General features: G+C 41.4%; 1 protein-coding gene across 12 annotated transcripts in view; it reads right to left on the bottom strand.

The window, feature by feature from the left end:
* Positions 1-20,644, bottom strand: part of LRRC20 (leucine rich repeat containing 20) — a 189,343-nt gene that overhangs the window by 45,550 nt on the left and 123,149 nt on the right. For 2 of the 12 annotated variants that reach the window (XM_065551965.1, XM_065551967.1), the window contains one exon: positions 18,290-18,762. The exons of 6 other annotated variants lie outside the window; for them this stretch is intronic. In XM_065551965.1, the coding sequence (XP_065408037.1) occupies positions 18,539-18,762 (224 nt within the window). In that variant the 3' untranslated portion in view covers positions 18,290-18,538. Of the gene's footprint in view, positions 1-17,216; positions 18,763-20,644 lie in introns of those variants that run through there. 4 more of the 12 variants (XM_042856879.2, XM_042856880.2, XM_042856881.2 and 1 more) reach the window with 3 other exon arrangements.

The raw sequence follows: 20,644 nt of genomic DNA, 5'->3' as shown, positions 1-20,644 counted from the left end.
AGTCGGTGCCTGTTCTTCTCCGGGGAAGCTGCCGCTGCTGCTGCAAAGGTGTGTCCTTGCCTGCGGTGGACTGTGCCTGTGTGGGGTAAGCCAGGGGCACTTCCCAACCAGAGAACAGTACTGTACAGTATATAATGCCTTTTGTCTGCTCCCAAAAAATTTCCTTGGAACCTAACGCCCCACATTTACATTAAATCTTATGGGACAATTGGATTCGTTTAACATCATTTCACTTAAAGTTGCATTTTTCAGGAACATAACTACAATGTTAAGTGAGGAGTTACTGTATTTATATGGGCCCCAGAGATAAATCCATTGGACCCTGAGAATCAAGAAGGATTCTTTACTTCATGTGCATCATTAACAACCACACAGGTTTATGCAGGGGAACTGATGCCCTCAGTTACACCTGTGCATCTTTATTGCCTTCCAGTTATGCCCTTAGTGACACCTGTGAAACTCCACTGCTGTCAGTGTGTGAACGGTGTAACTGACTAGCCCTGGACCTGGAATGTAGCAAACAATGCTACTGTTGTACAACCAAGAACAGAATTCAGCTCAATCTTTTTAACTGCATTGGTTCTGGAGGATTAATAGGGATATCAAATAGTATAAACTTATTTGAGTTACTAGACTCAGAAGACAGTACTCTGGACATTTGCAGGGAGTAAAGTCACCCATATACAGTGTGCCACCACAAAGCCTATGTGCCTATTTTGAGGATTTAAAGCAGAACCATGGGCGGGGGAGGGGGAGATGGAGAGGAGGGATGTTAACTTTTAAAAATCAGTTTAATTGAAGCTGGGACCACAAAATGTCTTAACTTAATCATATGGCTATAATGTGGCATCACTACAGTTGCCCTAACTGTGTCTTTCCATGCATTGTAATATCTGTATTTCTTTTAAATATATCCTTAACTCTGAATGCTCTGAGTTTGTAATGCTTACTTTGGAAATAACTGAAACTTTTTTGTAACATTTGTTACCCTTGTATTACTGATCTGTTCTCTCCATTTTAACATAGCTTTTTGTTTGGAAATAAATCAGTATCATTATCTAATGCAAAAGTTGCATTGGTAGGAATACTTAAACAGTGTTACTCCATTGTATTTATATATCCAGATAAAATACCTGTCCTATTATTAACAATATTTCTATCAAAGATTCATATTTATGTAATTCAATGAATGTAAGTAGATATATTCAATAAAAAGAAGCTCCTCTTACCCATGACATTATGGATGCTGATATGGAAGGAGAACTTAATCTTTTGATCAGACAGAAGATTTTAATGTTGAAATTTAATGCAGGTTTTTTTTTTTTTAACATCAGGGAAACTAGCAAACTGTGAACAGACTTTTATCTCTCTCTCTCAAAATGAACAGCTCTAGATCCTAATCCGCAATACGGGGCTATATGAAATGGCGCTCAGGTAGGTTTAGTTCCCTCTTTTTTCAGAAGAATGGAAGCCAGGTAAAAAAAATAATTTCTGCATAAGTCTGCTAAATTAACTTTTTTATTACAGGGGACAAATTAATGCAGCAATTTTGCATTAACACCATCTATATTCTTTTGGGCTACTATTCAGAATGAAGACACTGTTCAGTTAGAGATTGTTCCTGCCAGTGCTGAACACTTCCTGACGGGGCCAAGGCCTAGATCCACAAAGATACTTAGGCATCTAGTCCCCTAACTGGGGAAAGATGGGAGGACAAATGTCTATCTTGCATGCAGGGCAGAGGCCTCCTAAGCCTCTCAGGAGAGTGCTCTAACCATTGAGCTATACCAGGGGTTGGCAACCTTTCAGAAGTGGGGTGCCGAGTCTTCATTTATTCACTGTAATTTAAGGTTTCGCGTGCCAGTAATACATTTTAACATTTTTAGAAGGTCTCTTTCTATAAGTCTATAATATATAACTAAACTATTGTTGTATGTAAAGTAAATAAGGTTTTTAAAATGTTTAAGAAGCTTCATTTAGAATTAAATTAAAATGCAGAGCCCCCTGGACCGGTGGTCAGGACCTGGGCAGTGTGAGTGCCACTGAAAATCAGCTCGCATGCTGCCTTCGGCACACGTGCCATAGGTTGCCTACCCGAGCTATACAATATTCTGATGTGGGGCTCCCTCAGTCTCGCCTGGTGAAATTCCACTTTGAATATATAATTAACAACTGATTGGAACAGGGGACTGGACCATGGTTCTCCCACTTTCCAGGTGGGTGCCCTAACCCCCAGGGTACAGTCATTTAATTTAATAGCAGCAAGATCAAGCCCTTAATCTTCATTGCCACCTACTTTAATCTACATTGCCGCTGCCAATTAGCACATTTGTCCATTCTGTCACTGCACTGCATTCACATTTATCTTAGTCCTTTTTCATGTGTGTGTAAAAAAAAAACAAAATTACAAAAAGTATTCTTTTCATATGAAACAGAAACCGACCCATTCTCTTGTGCCATCCATGTCTCTCCAATAGATCTGTATATCTTTTTGGAAACACATCAAGCTCCATTTGTTGTTCCATAGCAAGGGATAATATTTACTTGCTAATGGAAAAACAGGTACTTCTCAGGAATGTCATCCACAGAGTTAAAAGTCCTCTCAAGTAGCAGGATTGCTGTTTCTTACCTGATTCAGTGTAGCAAATAACATGTCAGTTTATGCCATGACACTGATGTCTATCTGCAGGGAGCTAATTTTACCCCATGGGCAAACAAAAGAAGAGCATGGATGATTACTGGGAGAACAATGTGTTAATCTATACCTTTCTTACACCACTCACAGAGTATACACATTGGAGCTTGTTGTAAGCACTGACTGAAATAAACAGATTCTCTAAACTCAAAAAACAAGCAAAGGAAATATATAAATTCCTGTTTCTGATCCTTGTTTACATGAACAGTACCTATGCTGTGCAGAAACAGAACATTAAATTCTTGACAGGACCTACAGCAAAAGACTATTTAATGAGACCTATGCTGCAACAGGTCATAAAGAGACATCTCTAGAGCAATCAGTTAGAAAATAAAATAAAAATAAATAAATAGAGATATCCTATCTTCTAGAACTGGAAGGGACCTTGAAAGGACATCAAATCCAGCCCCCTGCCTTCACTAGCAGGACCAAGTACTGATTTTGCCCCAGATCCCTAAATGGTCCCCTCAAGGATTGAACTCACAATGCTGGGTTTAACAGGCCAATGCTCAAACCACTGAGCTATCCCTCCCCCCAAGGGAGGAAAGGTTTGTATTTTTTTTGAAAGATGGGGAAGGACTCCCTTACTTCATTATTGCCAGGAGAGCTAAACTAGTATTTATCAATGGGAAACACTGCTTCCCTTCTATCCTCTTTTTAAAAATATGAAATTAAAAATAATTCTAATAAGGACAATGAGGTTCTTTTTTCCACCCGTTGCCCATTCCTTAGCAGTTGAAAACCTGGCTGTGACCTACATTCTGTAGAACTACTATTGCTTTCTGCAGCCTTCCAGTGCAACAGAGTGGTGGTAATGCAACAGTTTCAGATAATTTAGTGAAACCAACAATTGTTTAACTTAACTATGAAAATTAATAATATGCGATCCCTATATTTTTAATTGTCAATGTGCTGTAGAATCTTGAGCTGAAAATGCATAACTATCATAGAAGCCTAGGGTTTTGCAGTTGGCTAAGAGAAAATTGAAGCTTTTGGCCCCTGGAAGTCTGGGTTTGTGGGATAAGCACATTAGTTTGATATTAAAATAAGCAGCAGTGAAAGAGTTAGCAGTCCTGACACTGAAATGTACTTAATTAGATTTCCGCGTTAATACCCCATTGATATGAAAAGGGCAAGTTCACACTTCTGAATGCAATTTTTGCAGGATGTCTGTGGACTCAGGCAGACATTAATGAATTTATTTACATTCATATTTCCTTTGCAACTAGAACCTTTATTTTTCAAAAAATAAAAACTTAAATCCTAGAGTGTAATTTTGCAGCATTGATGGATTCCATAATAAATTCCATGGCCACAGAATCATGAAACATACAAAGCCCTATTCTTCTGTTAACAAGTTGCAGAACAGCTAAGCTTCACTGTACTCTTCCTTTCCCAGTATATAAGTTATTCAAACACAGTCAGTAGAAAGTAAATATTAACTGGTCATTTCAGTATGTCCATTCTTTATCTGTCCTTGCCAGGTTGCACCGCATGCTTGTGAATCCCAATGGGCCAAATTCTCCGCTTGCATAATTCAGAATGTCTAGCCTACTCATTTGGGATACAGAGCTGCTAGCTGAAATTCTGTCTACCTCTCTTGCTTTGGATTTTGAAAATTAGATTAGATTAGATTAGATTAGATAGTTCTGAGGGATGAGCCTAAACTGGCAGGGAGATGAACTGAATAATCAAATCATTTCTATTTGTAACACCGAGGATTGTGGCTGTATGCAACCAATTGGGTCTTAGGCCCTGTTACATTACATCCCTCTGCTCATGCAGAGACAGGGAATGGGGGGCTTTGGACCTCCCTATCCTGGTAATGCCAAGGACCAATTCAGCTTCATAGTGCTGGTTAAGGCAGTCCTGAGAGCTGCCCTAATTTGAGCTCTGGCTATCATGGCTTTTATGGGCATCACAGCAGCCACACAATAGTCAAGGTGTAGGAACAACTTGGCCAGGCCTCCTTCCTCACCCAGCATTAGAGCTTGTTGAGAATTTCCATTAAAGTTTTTTTTTATAAATGGAAAATACAGTTTCTGCAACACTGAAATTTTCTATGGGAAAGTTTCTATTTTGCAGAAATTTTTAGATTTTCTATGAGGAAAATTAAAATAAAATATTTAATTCTGGGATGGACGGAGTCAAACTAAACATTTTGGTTTGTCAAATTGAAACAAAATGTTTAATTTCAGGTCAGTTTGACATTAATCTGCATTCGCTTGGTATGCCATGGTGCCTCAAGAGAGCTGTAGTTTGGCTGACCCAATTCTCCCCAATGGGTAAGACTACCTGGCTGGACTACATCTCCCAAGATGCACGGTGGTCTCCCCTCTAGTTGAATTGACATAATGCATCGTGGGAATCACACTTTATAATGGGAAATATAGTCTGGTCACTCACTCACTCACTCATGCCCGTCACCCCAGTCGGGGTATGGGCCGCCAACCACAGATCTCCAGAGTCCTTTATCCTGGGCCATTTGCTCTAGCTGGTTCCAGGTATAGCCCATTTTTTTGCTATCAGCCTGAAGGTCGCGTCGCCAGGTGTTTCTTGGACGGCCTCTTTTCCGCTTGCCTTGGGGGTTCCACCGCAATGCCTGTCTAGTGATGTTGGTTGGCTGCTTGCGTAGTGTGTGTCCTATCCAACCCCACCTTCTCCTTCTAATTTCTTCCTCTGCTGGAAGTTGATGGGTCCTCTCCAAGAGGTAGATGTTGCTGATGGTGTCTGGCCAGCGGATCTGGAGAATCCTTCTAAGGCAACTATTTATGAAGGTCTGGATCCTCCTGGTGGTTGTTTTAATTATCCTCCAGGTTTCAGCTCCATACAATAAGACTGATTTCACGTTGGAATTGAACAGTCTAATCTTTGTTGCCAAAGACAGCTCTCTAGTCTGGTCAGTGAGCCCATTATAGTGAAGAGGGAATGTTGGCTCAGACAGCAGGACTCTCCCCTCCTCTTTCCAAAAGAGTCCCACATGAATTTTAACAGAGACAAAGCTGAGGATATGTAGTGTTTCAGTGGGCTGTATTCTGACCTACAGCACTGAAAAATGGCCCCTCGCTGTCAAGATTGAAAAGAAGCTTTGCACCCTTCAGATGCAGCATCTCTGAATGATCAAAAACATCAAATAATATGAATTCAAATTGAACAAAGAGACACATTTTCTAACTAAATCAGTCACCCAGAGCACTCTGATGTGGTATGGTCATCTGCTCCGAATGCCTACCAATTTCCTGCAGGAATCATCTTCGCCCATTGAAAGCAGAATGGAAAAGACCTCCTAAAAGATCTGAAACATGATGACTGGATGGCATGAACAGATGCCTATCCTTCAAAGTCATCCTACCTCATAACACTCTGAGGACAGAACACCATGGAGATGCATAAGGTGTTCAGTAGCCTCTACTATGTCCAAGCGACAGCATGAGAACTAACAAACCAACCAGCCAACCTGGACAGGGATCACCGGAGACGGGCAGAAGGGACTTTGGTTTAACATCTCATTGGAATAATGGCATTCTCCTCCCACCTCTGGTACAACACTTCAGTATTAGGGCTTAATTGTATTCATCAACCAAACCACATACAGGTTAAAAAAAAATTATTTTCACTCTCTCTTTATGACATTTTAAATCTCCTTCAGGGCTCGATTTGTTCCTGTCTGCCATGATGCTGGTGAGAGAGTGCACTGCTGCAGTAAGTGTTTACTAAATTTTCTATTAGTTTTTCTCTAGCACTCTAAAAAGCTCTTTTTTAAATTAACTATTGAATGCTGCAGATGAGCCATGGAGAACTTTGAGAAATGTTCAATTTATAAACTATTTAAACATATAAATTCTACATATTTTTTTCAGAGTAGCAGCCGTGTTAGTCTGTATCCGCAAAAAGAAGAACAGGAGTACTTGTGGCACCTTAGAGACTAACAAATTTATTAGAGCATAAGCTTTCGTGGACTACAGCCCACTTCTTCGGATGCATATATATGTAGTCCACGAAAGCTTTTTACATATTTTTTTATTTTCCTTCCCTGGTTCTTTATCCCTAGGATATATGCATAAAAAGAGGATTTTGTTATCTTCATACACTCCTTCCTCTGAAAGCCTCCAATCCCTCAGCTCTAATTTAGAGAATGAAAATGTTAAGAGTAAATAATTTAGTGTTCCATTCTCCCAGTCAAGAGTAGAGGAAACTGAATTTCCTAAGTTCTCTTCTGTCAAAGGAGGGAGCAGGGAACAGGGAGGCACAGGTTCAGATCTTAGCCTCTGAAAATCCCTGGGGATCCACTGGAGGTCAGGTTGATCTTCACACAGGTCTTATGTCTCTGCTCTAGCTCTGTGGGTCCCTGCCTCTGTGACTAAAAACACCCCTGTGTTCAGACCTTACATACTACTGTAATAATATTTGTGCAAATTATGCCTTGTACGGTATCATTTAAAAACTAGTAACATACAAATCCAGATTGTTTTGGGAAAAAATGCCAGACAGAACATACATTTCAAAAGAGGAAAAGACGATGCTAGGATAACAATAGGATTAAGGTAAATGCAATATTTTTGTTGTAATTGTTTGTTTTTTATGCTTGCACAATATATGTTTCTGACTTACATAAAATTCGGCTTATGCAAGGCTTTCCGGAATGGAACGATTGCGTAAGTTGGGGAGCGTCTGTACTAGAAAATGTTTTGTTTTTATTTTTCTTGTGACCATTTCTGATTTTAATGCCTTATACTTGTATTCATTTAAAACCTATTTCCTTATAGTTAAATAAACCTGTTTTATTTTTAATCTAAATGAATCCAATGCTGTGTTTAAAGTGAACTGTTTCATAACTCTAGTTAAAGTAGCAAACTGTTGAATATTGACCCTTTACAGGGGCAATGGACCTTTATTATCTCAACAGTCCAAGAAAGGGCTGGACACTGCAGAACACGTTTTGAGGAAAATTTGGGAATGGGTGGGTGTTGGGGGTCACCTTGCAAGTAGTAACCAAGGTTGCTGGAAGCCAGAGGGTAGTTAGCGTGTTGCTGACAGGCTGCTGGGGTCAGAGTGGCTGGACCAGGGCTGTAGCTAAACCCAGACACTCACAATGTGACCTGTATGCTGTTAGGCTGTTTGTGAGCATCTCTGGTTGGCAGCTACAACAACAAAGCATTGTGAGGCATCCAAGGTTGTGGGGCAGGCTGTGATGCAGTTCGTCACTGGTCTGGATTGCACTCCTAGAAAAGGACTTCTGCAGGGTTGAGAAAAATGGGGAAGGCCACCACAGTGGTGAAATACTCCAGTCCCTCCAAAGGTCTACCAACAAAACAGCAAAAGGTTCTGTGGTTTTCCATGTAATTGGACAAGGACTTTCAGAACAGGAAGGAGGGCATTGAAGACTGCTCCTCCATTCTGGAGGCATGAGGATCACAGGGGAAAGAAGGAGCTGGTTTTCCTGTGTCTTCCCACCTCCCTTTCTTCTGGAGACAGGAGAGGAATAACGCTGATGTGGGCCACCATTGACTTAAACCCCCTTGAAGGTAGCAAGATGGTGGGCTGACCTGTCCCCTCCAAATACCTCCCCTCTGTGTTTTCTCTACTATGGTCTATCCTCCCTTCCTAGAATCACCCATCTCTCATACAAGCAGAGATTCTCACACCCTTATGATGCACCTAGGTGCTCTGTACACCCTGCTCTCCATGGAGAGATCTGCATTCAGTTCACTTCCACCTTCTTTGAGAAAAAACAACAACTTTCTCCCATGAAACACCCAGGACCCGCCTCCTTGAGACATCTGCTTTCATCAGAGCATTTCTACAGCATGGTCAGAGACATGAAGGAAACTCCACTCACTCCTTCCACAGTGAGGTGACCACCTTGTTCCCCTTGAGAAGGAGGAATCTCTTCCTGAACTCAGCTAATTTAAGTTTAGGAAATAAATAAATAAACATTTGACACCAAGATGTTTCCATTTTCAATATTTGTGGTATGAAGGCTCTAAGAGAGCACAAATATGATGGACAAATATTAAACAGGATGAAGAAAATAAAGATCCAAATTTTGACCTCAGTCAAACCAGTGCAATTCCATTCACTTCAGTGGAATTACTGCAGAGTTACACTGGAGTAGCTGAGAAAAGAATATGGATCAAAGAGAGAAAGAAGTGCTCAGAACTACAGTGCTTAGATAGCTGATACCAGAACAAAAGCTCTGTACTAGACATAACACAGCAAAACACATGGCTGAAATGAGTGAAAAATTTGTTGTGTTAGCTTTCAATAGAGTTTACTAAGACATATAGTCCCATATAAATTCCCAGTGCCCACTATATATCTGCTATTTAAATACCGTGCCAGAATGAAACAAAATCTTTGCCTCTGCTGAAGGAACTTACTGACTTCTTGATGATGCCATCAGTGTCTTGCCAATTGCAGGTGACTGATCTGAGGTGCCAAATACACTATACCCTTATCAGGAGGCTTTCTTTAGCACATGACTGTCCCTGGTGCAGATTTCCTTTTTGTGCAGACAAGCCTGAGTGATAGGTCATTAACTAGGAAAATCAAACCAGGCCCAGGCTCTCTCTTTTGCACTCAGTCAACTGAATGTGTGATAGGAAAAGCAGCATGCCACTAATGGAAGTAGGGATATTAAGCAAAGACAGCGTAAACCTGCACAAAGCTGGCAGATACATTCTCAGCCACAACTGGTGAAGGAGGTTATAATAGAGACTGCGGGAGGCTTAAGCACTGTCATCATTCAAGAGCATTTTCTACCCTGAAAAATAGTAAGTATGCACTAAATGAATTCTATGTAAGATCTCTTCTTTAAAGAGTGACATTCATTAAACAAAATTTTTGCCTGCATACTAAACGTGAACATCACCTTGGAAAAGTGTGAATTCATTAGTGTAAATGAGTACATCACTTTGGAACTGATTTTGCACCTCCAATTCAGAAAAAACTCCCATGGAAACTTAAGAGTAGAAGTGAAGACCTTGAGAGAAATGTAATTCTGGAACCTTCAGAAAGTTTGTATTTTTGTGGTCTGCATTAGTTTTCCAATCCCAATAGGGGATTTGTTAGAGTCCAGAACTCACGTACAACTCCTTGACCAGGTTTCAAATGGGACTAGCACTGATTATCTTGTAACCTAGTACAGGTTGCCTTGCTGCCTCACGAAGTCCCTGCTTGAGCTGATACAGTTCCTTTCTGCAGTGGCACTGGAGTTGCCAAGACTAATTTTTTTGGGGGACTTCAATATCTATGTGGACTCCCATGGGCTAGATCTCATAGCCACGTTAGCAACTATGGGATAATCTGATGGCATTTCTGACTCTACTCAGAGCTGGTTGCAAACTGGATTTTCTTCTTAGTACAGGATTTGGAGGCAAGAGTATGGAAATTATTATCATCATTATAGTCCAATAGTACTTCCTTTGTTTAGAGGTGAAAGACACGTTTGTCCCCAAAGACTAATGCAAATCACTGGATTTCAGAGGTCTGAGGAAGAATACTACCTGGCTACAGATGTAACCCACTCCCAGTCAGTGTGACACTCTGGGACCTCTAGTGGTGGCTGAGCCACATACAGAGATGGATGAGCCTGCTGCAACTTTGGCTAACAGATGTGGATTTTTTAGCTCAGGCAATAGAGGCTCATAGGTTCTGGAACTAGGGGTGCAGAGGGTGCAGCAGCAACCCCTGGCTTAAAGTGGTTTCCATCATATACAGGGTTTACAGTTTGGTTCAATGGCTCTCAATTGCCCCACTGTACAAATTGTTCCAGCACCACTGTAGAGGCTCATGTGTTAAGATTCAGAAGTCCCAAGTTTGATCCCTGTTGCTAATGAACCCAGCCAGGGATGTGGTGACTGTGTATGCCATGGGATAGTCCAATGATCTGTTGCCCTCAACAATTGATACAGCAGCTCATCCGTGTCCCAGCCCTCAGGTTTTTTCTCACAGGTCACCATGTCCTTTTATTGACAGATGAGCCAGCAGGGAAGCTGGCTAGAACACCAGTGACAGAAGACTTGCTCCAAATCAGATTCACAGCAGCATGAAGAGTTTCAGAAATCTTTTGCCATGGTTTTGCAGGAGGCAAAGAAGTGTTTTGTTACCTCCCCCTTAGCATTTCAAATCCCAATCACCCAAACTGATCTGCTTAATGACCTGCTCAATCCAAGCTGTTTGCATTCAGTGACAGAATCATGTATTTCTGTGAGGAATTTTCAAATTGTTTCCGATATAAGATCACTTGCATCTAGACAGCATTGTTTGCCGTTATGGCAGGACCATCAGTTCAAATGGAAACAAATGCAGAGTCTTCTCTGTTAGAGTTTGTCTGTGATAAATGCTACAGCTTTGGTTGTGGCTCACTACTATACATTTTGTATCTAGTTTCAGAGAGCATGGGGAGGACTGAGAAGAAATAGTGGTTGATATCAATTTTGCAATAGTCTTCTAGGGTGAATCAGAATTACAAAAAATAAATAAAAAGAATAACTTTTACTCACTGTCTAGCTTGCCCTTTTCTTTTAGTTTTGCAAAGTTCTGTCTTATCACCTTATCTTAAATGTATCATTTGGGAATTTGGTTCTCTGCATTTGTCATATGCACACGGTGTGCTGCAGGAAAACCAAGGTCTTCGACTACCAAAGCAGAATTTTCAGCCATTTTAAAAAGAGCACATTATTCAGAAATACATATCACACACAATGATACTAAAAAAGAGCAGCAGTCTCCTGGCAGCCAAGCTCCAAGATCTTGCAGGGTCTCCACTGCAAGAAGTACTGAGCAATCTCATTCTAACTCCTGAAGGGATCCAATCCTACTAGGATTTGACGCACAAAATTAAAAGAGATTTAGAATTAAAGCTAAAGCTGACATGCAATCCTTGTCCTTACCTCCCCCTTTCCCTGTTGTGCCCAGTTAGTTCAGGAGTAAAGAACAAGTGTATACACTAGGTACACACCAATAGATACATGCAAATATGCCTTCAGACAGTTTATTAAAAAGCTCACTATGTATGTAGGCAGCAGAAATTCCTTTTGAATTGTGTCTATGTACAACAAGGGGATCTGAAGTCTCCATCACTCCATTATATCAGACCAGAGCTATTGGCCTTATCCAGTTATAGCAAGGAAAATTAAGTAGTTGTATTTATTTGTTGGCCGTTTACTATTATTAAGCTCTATCCTATACAGAGAAGTGGCAAGTAGCAAATACTGTACCTATTTATAAAAGACTCCAAGGCAATCCTGGTCATTAGAAGCCAGTGAGCCTTATTTTAACATTAGAAAAAACTGATTGAAACAATAATTAAAACTAGAATGATAAGACACATTTGAACAGGGATGGACCTGATTTACAGAGATACTGAGAACATTCACTTTCCATTGATTTCCTGGTACAGCAGAACCTCAGAGTTATGAAATGACCAGACAACCACACACCTTATTTGGAACCGGAAGTATATAAATCAGGCATTCGCAGAAACAATAAAAAAAGTCAATACATACAGCACTGTGTTAAATGTAAACTACTAAAAAAAATAAAGGGAAAGCAGCATTTTTCTTCTGCAAAGTTTCAAAGCTGTATGTTCAAAGTCAATGTTCAGTTGTAAACTTTTGAAAGAACAACTATAACATTTTATTCAGAATTATGAACATTTCAGATTTACAAACAACCTCCATTCCCGAGGTGTTAGTAACTCTGAGGTTCGACTGTACTTCTGAAAATCAAGCTTGATGTAATGGAGACAAACCAGCATGGCAAAAAATCGTGCCTCTTTAGTGTACTAGAATTCTCCAAGTAAGTCAATGAAATAATGGATAAATTAGAATGGGTTGATAAAGTTTTTTTGGACTTTCAAATAGCCTCTAACAGAGTTCCTAACAGGAAAATAATAAGGAAGGAGTCATGCAGTGAAAGGGTAAGTACTGTCACACATCAGAAACTGGCAGTGAGATAGAAAACAAAGAGTAGGAATAAATGGTCAATTTTGCTATGGTAATAGATTAATATTGGGGCGTAATGTGGACCAGTGTTTTTTATATATATAATATATATATATTAGTGCTCTGGAAAAGGAGACTGTCAGTGAAGCAGCAAAATCTGCAAATGATAAAATTATTTAGGTTAGCCAAAACCAAAGAAGATTGTGAGAAACTTCAGATAGATCTAACAAACCCAGGTGTTGACAAATGCATGGTAATGTGCATTAGATGGAATGTTTTGAAATATTTTCACATGTCACTGGGTCCTAAATTAACCACAGCCATTCAGGAAAAAGTCCTTGACATCACTGTGAGCAGCTCAATGTGCACCGACAGTCAAAAAGCAATCAGTATTGTACAAAATATTCTATAAATGTATTTAAAATTATACTAAAATCATAATGCCATTATATAGATTGATGGTATAACCTCACTGGGATATGGATTCAGTCCCAGTCACCCCATTTCTAAAGAGAGAGAGCTGAAATAGAAGGGGTTCAGAGATGGGAATGGAAAGAGTTCTGTAGGAGTAGAATTTAACTGGGGCTGTTCAGTTTAGAAAGGAGATTAATAAGAGGCATATGACCGAAGTATCCAAAATGATTGCAGGTATAGAGAAGTTAAGCTATGTATCCTCTCATAATACAAGGTTAAAAGGCCATTCAGTGAAATTGAAAGGCAAAAAAGTGATGAATGGATAAAAGGAAAGATTGTGGAACCTAATGCCACAAGACTTTGCTGAATCCAAGAACTTAGAATTCAAAAAGGATTAGAGATTCATACCATCATCAATAACATTAGATAAGAAAGATAAACACATATGCTTCAGGGCCTATAACAACCACTAACTTACATGATTAGGAAGAAACTCCCTCTATAGGCAGATTTTTCCATAAATTGTCCACTATGAGATTTCATATACTTTTCTCTGAAGCCTCTGGTGTTGGCAAACCAGATACAGGACTAGAATGAGTACTGGGCTGATCTAGAATAGCAATTCCTATGTTGTTCCTAAATTCAATTTGAAGCGTGTATCAGGCTCACCTATGAACTAATCCCCCAACTGCACAGTAACCCAGTCAGTAGAAACAATGACTAAAAATCTCATGGGTGGGATGGGGTGTGTGTGTGTGGGGGGGGGGGGGGGGGGGGGAAATGGGACTCATTGACAAAAACAAGGGGACAATTGCCTCTCCCTTCCATCATTAAGGCGGGTTCACCTTTGGGTTCAGCAAAATTCTTAGAACCCAAGTTTTATAGGGAAGGATGAGATCTGGTTTACATATACATAGGCTTAATATAAAGTATTAATACAGTAACTCCTCACTTAAAGTCGTCCCGGTTAACGTTGTTTTGTTGTTACGTTGCTGATCAATTAGGGAACATGCTCGTTTAAAGTTGTGCAATGCTCCCTTCTAACGTTTGGCAGCCACCTGCTTTGTTCACTGCCTGCAGGAAGAGCAGCCCGTTGCAGCTAGCTGGTGGGGGCTTGTAACCAAGGTGGACCGGCAGCCCCCCCATCAATTCCCCCATCTGCTCCCCGCTCCCCTAAGTTCCCTGTGCTGCAGCCGCCCAGCAGGCTATCAAGGCAGTTCAGCTGTCCCTCCCCCCGCTGTCATGTGCTGCTCCTGCGCTCTGCCTGGGAGCTGCTCCCAGAGACCCCTTGCTGTGCAAGGGGCAGGGGGGCTAATGTCAGGGTGTCCCCCTCCCCCCTGCTCCTGCACCCTGCTTACCCCTTCTCCATATAGAACAGGGAGGGGACACGGATGGAGAGAGACAGAGAGAGCTTGGGGCAGCAGCTACTGTCTCAACTTCCTGATCCACTTAAAAAGACAATGCACTTAAGAGTGGGTCAGCTTACTTAAAGGGGCAGTGTGCATCTCTCTCTCTCCCACACACAAGGTGTGTGTCTGTCTCTGTCTGCTATGCTATCTCCCCTCCCTCGTATTCGTGCTGCTTTGTGTGAGAGGCTACAATAACAACATGTTAACCCTTGAGGGCTCAGCCAAGTGCTAGTTCATCATTTAGCAGCAAGGCATTCCCTGGGAAATATCCCTCTCTCTTCCACCCTCTAACTTCATCTCCTCAACCAAGCTTCACAATCATCATAGCTGTGAACAGTATTAAATTGTTTAAAACGTATACTGTGTGTATATCTATATAATATATAGTTTTTTGTCTGGTGAAAAAAATTTCCCTGGAACCTCACCCCCCATTTACATTAATTCTTATGGGGAAATTGGATTCGCTTAACATCGTTTCGCTTAAAGTCGCATTTTTCAGGAACATAACTACAACGTTAAGCGAGGAGTTACTGTAGTTAGAGATGGGTTCAAGTTAAAACTCAGTATCTGAACATTACTAAATTTTAGATCTGGATGTGTCCAGCCTATGTCTTCCAATAATTGGCTATTTTTGTTTTTTTGCAGTGTTGTCGCACTGTTAAAAAACAAAACAAAACTGTCACTCCTACAGCCTTTAAACTGGCCAAATAATCTTCCTGAGAATGAGTAAGAGAATATTCACTTAAATCTTACCAATTTACCTAGCCAGGTTTTTATACCATATTTATCACCAAGGTATCTTTGCATCTTAGACACCCACGTTTGAAACCTCATGCACAAGGTAATAGTTTGGCATGAATTTCTACCGTGGAGTTATTTTTATGTAACTCCATAATAGTTTATAATAGCAATTCAGGCAGGCTCTGAAAGTGGGTTTATAGGCATGAAGGTGCCTATGAAATGATATCTTGGTTCTCCCTCAGTCACTTCCAGAATCAAGAGTTCTCAGTTTACAATGGAAAAAGAGACTATTTTTCTAACTGCAGCTGGCACTGGAAGTTTAGTCTGGTGTATGACAATCAAATCACATTCCTTCTGCTTTTGAACCTCACCACCAATAATACAGGTACCTGAATTGTAGTTATTAGGATAGCTGATGAGGAATACAAGGCGAAAGAGAATGCACTTTTGCTTTTCCATGCCTAGATGGGGCTCTGCAGCACAGACAGTAGTAAATATTGGGTGGAAAGTTGGTGCCACTTTTGTGGTCAGTATTCTGAATACCAATCTGCTTTAACCATGGCAGTGTTTAATAGGTATGGCTAGAGTTCGCAATAGAAAGGAACTTAATTAAAGAATCCCAATTAATACAAATTTCTGAAGGTGGAGGAATGAGAGCTTGCAAGTTCTCAGTTATTGCAAGCTTCAAGTCCCGTCCATTGCTGCCACTTCTAGAGAGTAGAGCTCAGCAGCAAGTAACAGCTCTCAGAGGGAAACAATGTTGTCTTGCAGAGTTATTGACTACTTCATTGTGAATTAATTTCTTGGCTTTTGCCATTCGTTGTCTCTTGTAGCGATCTGAAAAACCTTCTGGTCTCCTAATTCCACCCTGTACCTCAGGATAGGATTAATCTCAAAGTTATTACCAATAAGAAGTAAGAGGTTTTTCTGCATAGCTTGTACTTGCTTTTCTGTCTCTTTACTCCGTAGACTTCTTTTGAACTATAGGTCCAGGCCTTCCTACACTCACAATATGTTTCATGTATAATATTCATGTGTAGTGTAAGAGCTACTATGCCAAAGCAATTATGGGAAGAATTAGAGAAAATTACAGCCTTGCATTGCTTAATATCCATTTAGCTGAATGGGACTGCAACTACAGTCTTTAATTAGGAAGTGCTAATAAATGACTTGTTAGCAGGAAAGATGATCAGCACAAAACTACAAAGGCTTTTTCAGAGCTAGAATGAACTGTATTACACTTTCAGTACATGTAAAACACCACATCAAGGGCCTCGTTTTGCTATGTGTTGTTTTTTTAACCACAAGAAAGGTACACTTGCACCTCATCTACTGCTATATTCTCCACAGCGAGGAACAGGTGGAGTGATGAAAAAACGTCATACCTACATGATCTCAGAACACACTAAGATTTACTCTGATGAAGTCTTAAGTTCCTTCTAAGCCATGCAGGCACTCAGGACTGTGGGAGGGAAAGGCACCCCTTCCCCCGCCCCCAACCCAGCCCCTGCTGCAGCCGGGGGGGAGAGGCACCCCTTCCCCAACCCAGCCCCTGCTGGGGGGAAGAGACATCCCTTCCCCCGGCCCCAACCCAGCCCCTGGACCTGCTGCGGCCGGGGGAGAGGGACCCATCCCCCGGCCCCAACCCAGCCTAGCCGGGGGAGAGGTGCCCATCCCCTGGCCCCAACCCAGTTCCAGTCCTGTCACAGTCGGGGAGAGGCACTTGTCCTGCAGCCCCAGCCCTGGCCTCAGAGCTCCTGCAGGGACAGCAAGCTGGGGAGAGTCCTCTCTCCCTGCTGTAGCCCTGGGGCAGCCTGCACCCCAAACCCCTCACCTCCAGCCCAAGCCCAGAGCCCAAACCCCCAGCCAGAGCCCTCACCCTCACCCCAACCCTCTGCCCAAGCCCCTCATCCTCAGCCCCACCCCCCAGCCCACCCCTCCCAGCCAGAGTTCTCACCCCCCGCATCCCAATCCTCTGCCCCAGCCCTGAGCCCCCTCCCACACTCCGAACTATTTGCATCTTCTATTATGCACAATGGAGGTCAGCAGTCATAAATCAGCCTATGTGGTGATCTCAGTCCAGCTCTACCTTTCTGGCAGACAAATGACCACACAAATACCCTCATTAAAACTGCACTCCTGTTAATTCTCAGAGAGTTTAAGAACTGAGTTTATCTTTTACCCATCCACTCCAATGTCCTGTGCGGTCGGTATGTTCACATCATGAGGGTGTTTGTACTGAAGCCAACACACCTGCGACAGTCTGGTCAATTGTTCATGTAGCTGAAACCACCAAGAGTTTCTCTGCCATTGAGGCAAAAATGACCAATGAAACCTTGCAAAAGGCCTGTTTCGCTATCACATATATCCATCCACCCCAATCTCCCCCTTTCTGTTGGTCTTGCATTTCCAACTGTCTCTCTGGCATCTTTTTCAAGGCCGACCTGCTGAGACTACCGCTTTCTCCTGTACACTACACGTTTTTGGACTATTCTAACTTCTAGGAAAATGCCAATAATTAAGGTTAAGCATTTGTCATTGTTATTTTTAATAAAAGTCACGAACAGGTCATGGGCAAGAAAACATTCATGGAAGCCCATGACTTTTACTAAAAATAATTGGGGGGGGGGGAGGGGGAGAGAGAGAAGAGAGGGAAGAGGAGCTGACCACTAGGGGGAGACTGATAGCTGTGGGGCCCCCACCCCAGGGCTGAAGTGGAAAATGTCACAGAGGTCTCAGTCACAGAATCAGTGACAAAAAACTTATCCTTACCAATAATCTACTAGTGTTTCTTATGATGGGCTCAGTGTGGGGGCATTTCATAGGCAGTCAGAGTGATGTTTGTGTTAAGGAACAGCAGTAGCATTAAAACATCACCAGGTCGCCTGCTATTCCCCTGGCTTCTCAGGATTTCAGATTCTCACTTTTAAAGGTTTTTGCTCTTACTTACATTTTTCTGCTTCCCATCTCATTCCTTTGGTCAATACAAGTTCCATTCTAACAGCTCCCTTTTCAACCTTCTCCTACTATGGGCCTGATCCAGCAGATCCAATCAACAGGTTCTCAATCACTTAAATGGATGTTGATTAAGCCCTAGACATATTATTAATTTGGGTGGAGAGCAGGTTGATATAGTAGAAAAATGAGGACTGAGAAACAGTTCTTGTTTTAGAAACAGAGACTGGCCTAGAGGGGATTAGATGTTACTGAACTGCACTAGACCTTTCTTTAACTACCTGATTGCTACTGAACATTCCAGGTATGCCCAGGTATCGGGTACTACTAGACATTCAGATCAACATACCTAGTGCATCCCAGTTTTCCACTGTTTCTTAATAGAACAAACAGTACAGCAAATGCAATGGAAGATCAGCAACCGCAGAGTAGTTTAATCCTATAATCTCTCCACAGTAAATACACATACAGTTCTTGGGTATCACAATGGGAGTTCTACATCCATGTCTAAATACAGACTTTTTGCCTTTCAGTGAAGTGATTGAATCATCTACTAGCATCTTCCCAAACTGCATATTAACGCAATAGGATACAGTAAGTCCTGAAAGAAGAAACAAAAGAGAAAGACATTTTCCACTGAGTAATATAATGCTCTAGCATTTTTAAAAAGAAGATGGATATTTGACTTGCTGCTTTCAATGACATTAGTCAACACTTACCCTATCAATATATTTACACATAGAAATTCCCTCATGTGGAGAATATTACTTCCCTCTTTCCCTGCTGTCTTTGTTTCTTTAACTGGCCCTCGGGGGAAAAAAAAATGTATAATACCAAGGGGGCAGGATGAACTAGGTTTGAACTTTTAATAGGTACTTGCTGAATGAAGCTCCACTGCACGAAGTTATTAATGTTCAAAGCAGTACATCAAAGTCACAGATAAGCCTTGGAAGTCAGAGCTCAGGAGTAAGTCTTCAAGATTCCCCACTTGAAGCAGCTTTTCTATGTGGTACTACTATATTCCCCATCTGTGCTGCTCCTCCAGAACGCCAAAATACAGAGGAAAAAAAATCTGGAAGAGAAATTCTTCCCCGGCTTTAGTAATTAAAAGCAAAGCTTTATCTAATGTGTCAGACTTTTACCGGCAACTATGGTACATACCTGACACTTCTAATCAAATATGGATCCTAACTGACAGCTTTGAAAATAAGGTTCTCTTATCAGTTGATCCCAGATAAACACCTAAAAATGTTGACTGCTCCTGATATTCACCTCATCATGTGACTCATGTCTTCTGTGATATGTCAGACTTAATTCTTTAAAAATTCACTCTGAAAAATAATTGCCCTTTTATCTGCATGTAATTTGATGGTTGTCACTTTTGTTCAGTTTGTTATGATTCCTAGTGCTTCACTTTGTAACATTAAACATTTGTTTTACTAGATCTGGTTATGTCAGTGAAGACATGTGGTCTCTCCCCTCTCCCCTTTTAGTTTTGTTTGAAAGATTTTACAAGTCTAATGATTGCATTTGTCCATGTTTACCCAATAGAATATTCATAGTTTTTTAGAGAGGCACACTGAAGAGACTAAAATATCACTGTCACTTTTTCAGAGGTTTCTTAACATTAATGTTAATACACATCATGGAGGAATGACAGTAGAAATATGCAGTAGTACTCCATACCACACCATATGCCATATAGAATCTAGGGCAAGATAGGTGAAGCAAAGCTAGCCCACACCTCATGGCCAACTCATATCATAACCGTTTATATTAATGAGGCAGTTTCATCATGTTCAAAGTACAATAAGTCTTCAAATAGCAAATTAATATGCCTCTAAACCAAAAGGGCAATAAATGTTGGCATTATTTCTGATGACTGATCCTTCCATGTTTAGAGAGAAGGTGGGTGAGGTACTGGAATATCTTTTACTGGGCCAACTTCTGTTGGTGAGAGAGACAAGTTTTCGAGCTACACAGAGCTCTTCCTTTCCCAGACCTGAGGAAGAGCTCTCTGTAGCTTGAAAGCTTGTCTCTCTCACCAACAGAAGTTGGTCCAATAAAAGATATTACCTCACTCACCTACCTTGTCTCTCTAATATTATGGGACTGCCACAGCTACAACCACCTTTCACGTTTAGGAACTTGAACCAAAATAGAAACTAGGGCAGCTCAAGCCATAGCTTGGGGCAGCTAAGCCCTACTCTCTAAGAGTATGTCTACATAGCAACTAGATACCATGGCTGGCCCATGCCAGTCGACTTCAACTAGCGGGGCCCGGACTGTGGGACTGATTGATTGCTGTGTAGACTTCCGGGCTCAGGCTGGAGCCCAGGTTCTAGGACACTGCAAGATAGGAGGGTTCCAGAGCTCAGGCTTGAGCCCGGAAGTATACACAGCAATCAAACAGCCCTGCAGCCCAAGCTTAAGGAGCCCGAGTCGGCTGGCATGGGCCAGCCACGAGTGTCTAGTTGCTAAAG

Source organism: Chrysemys picta, chromosome 7 (genome assembly GCF_011386835.1).
Source record: "Chrysemys picta bellii isolate R12L10 chromosome 7, ASM1138683v2, whole genome shotgun sequence".
In the NCBI taxonomy this organism is placed as follows: domain Eukaryota; kingdom Metazoa; phylum Chordata; order Testudines; family Emydidae; genus Chrysemys; species Chrysemys picta.
Note: the sequence above shows the minus strand (reverse complement) of the source record. Positions and strands in the feature narration are given on the sequence as shown.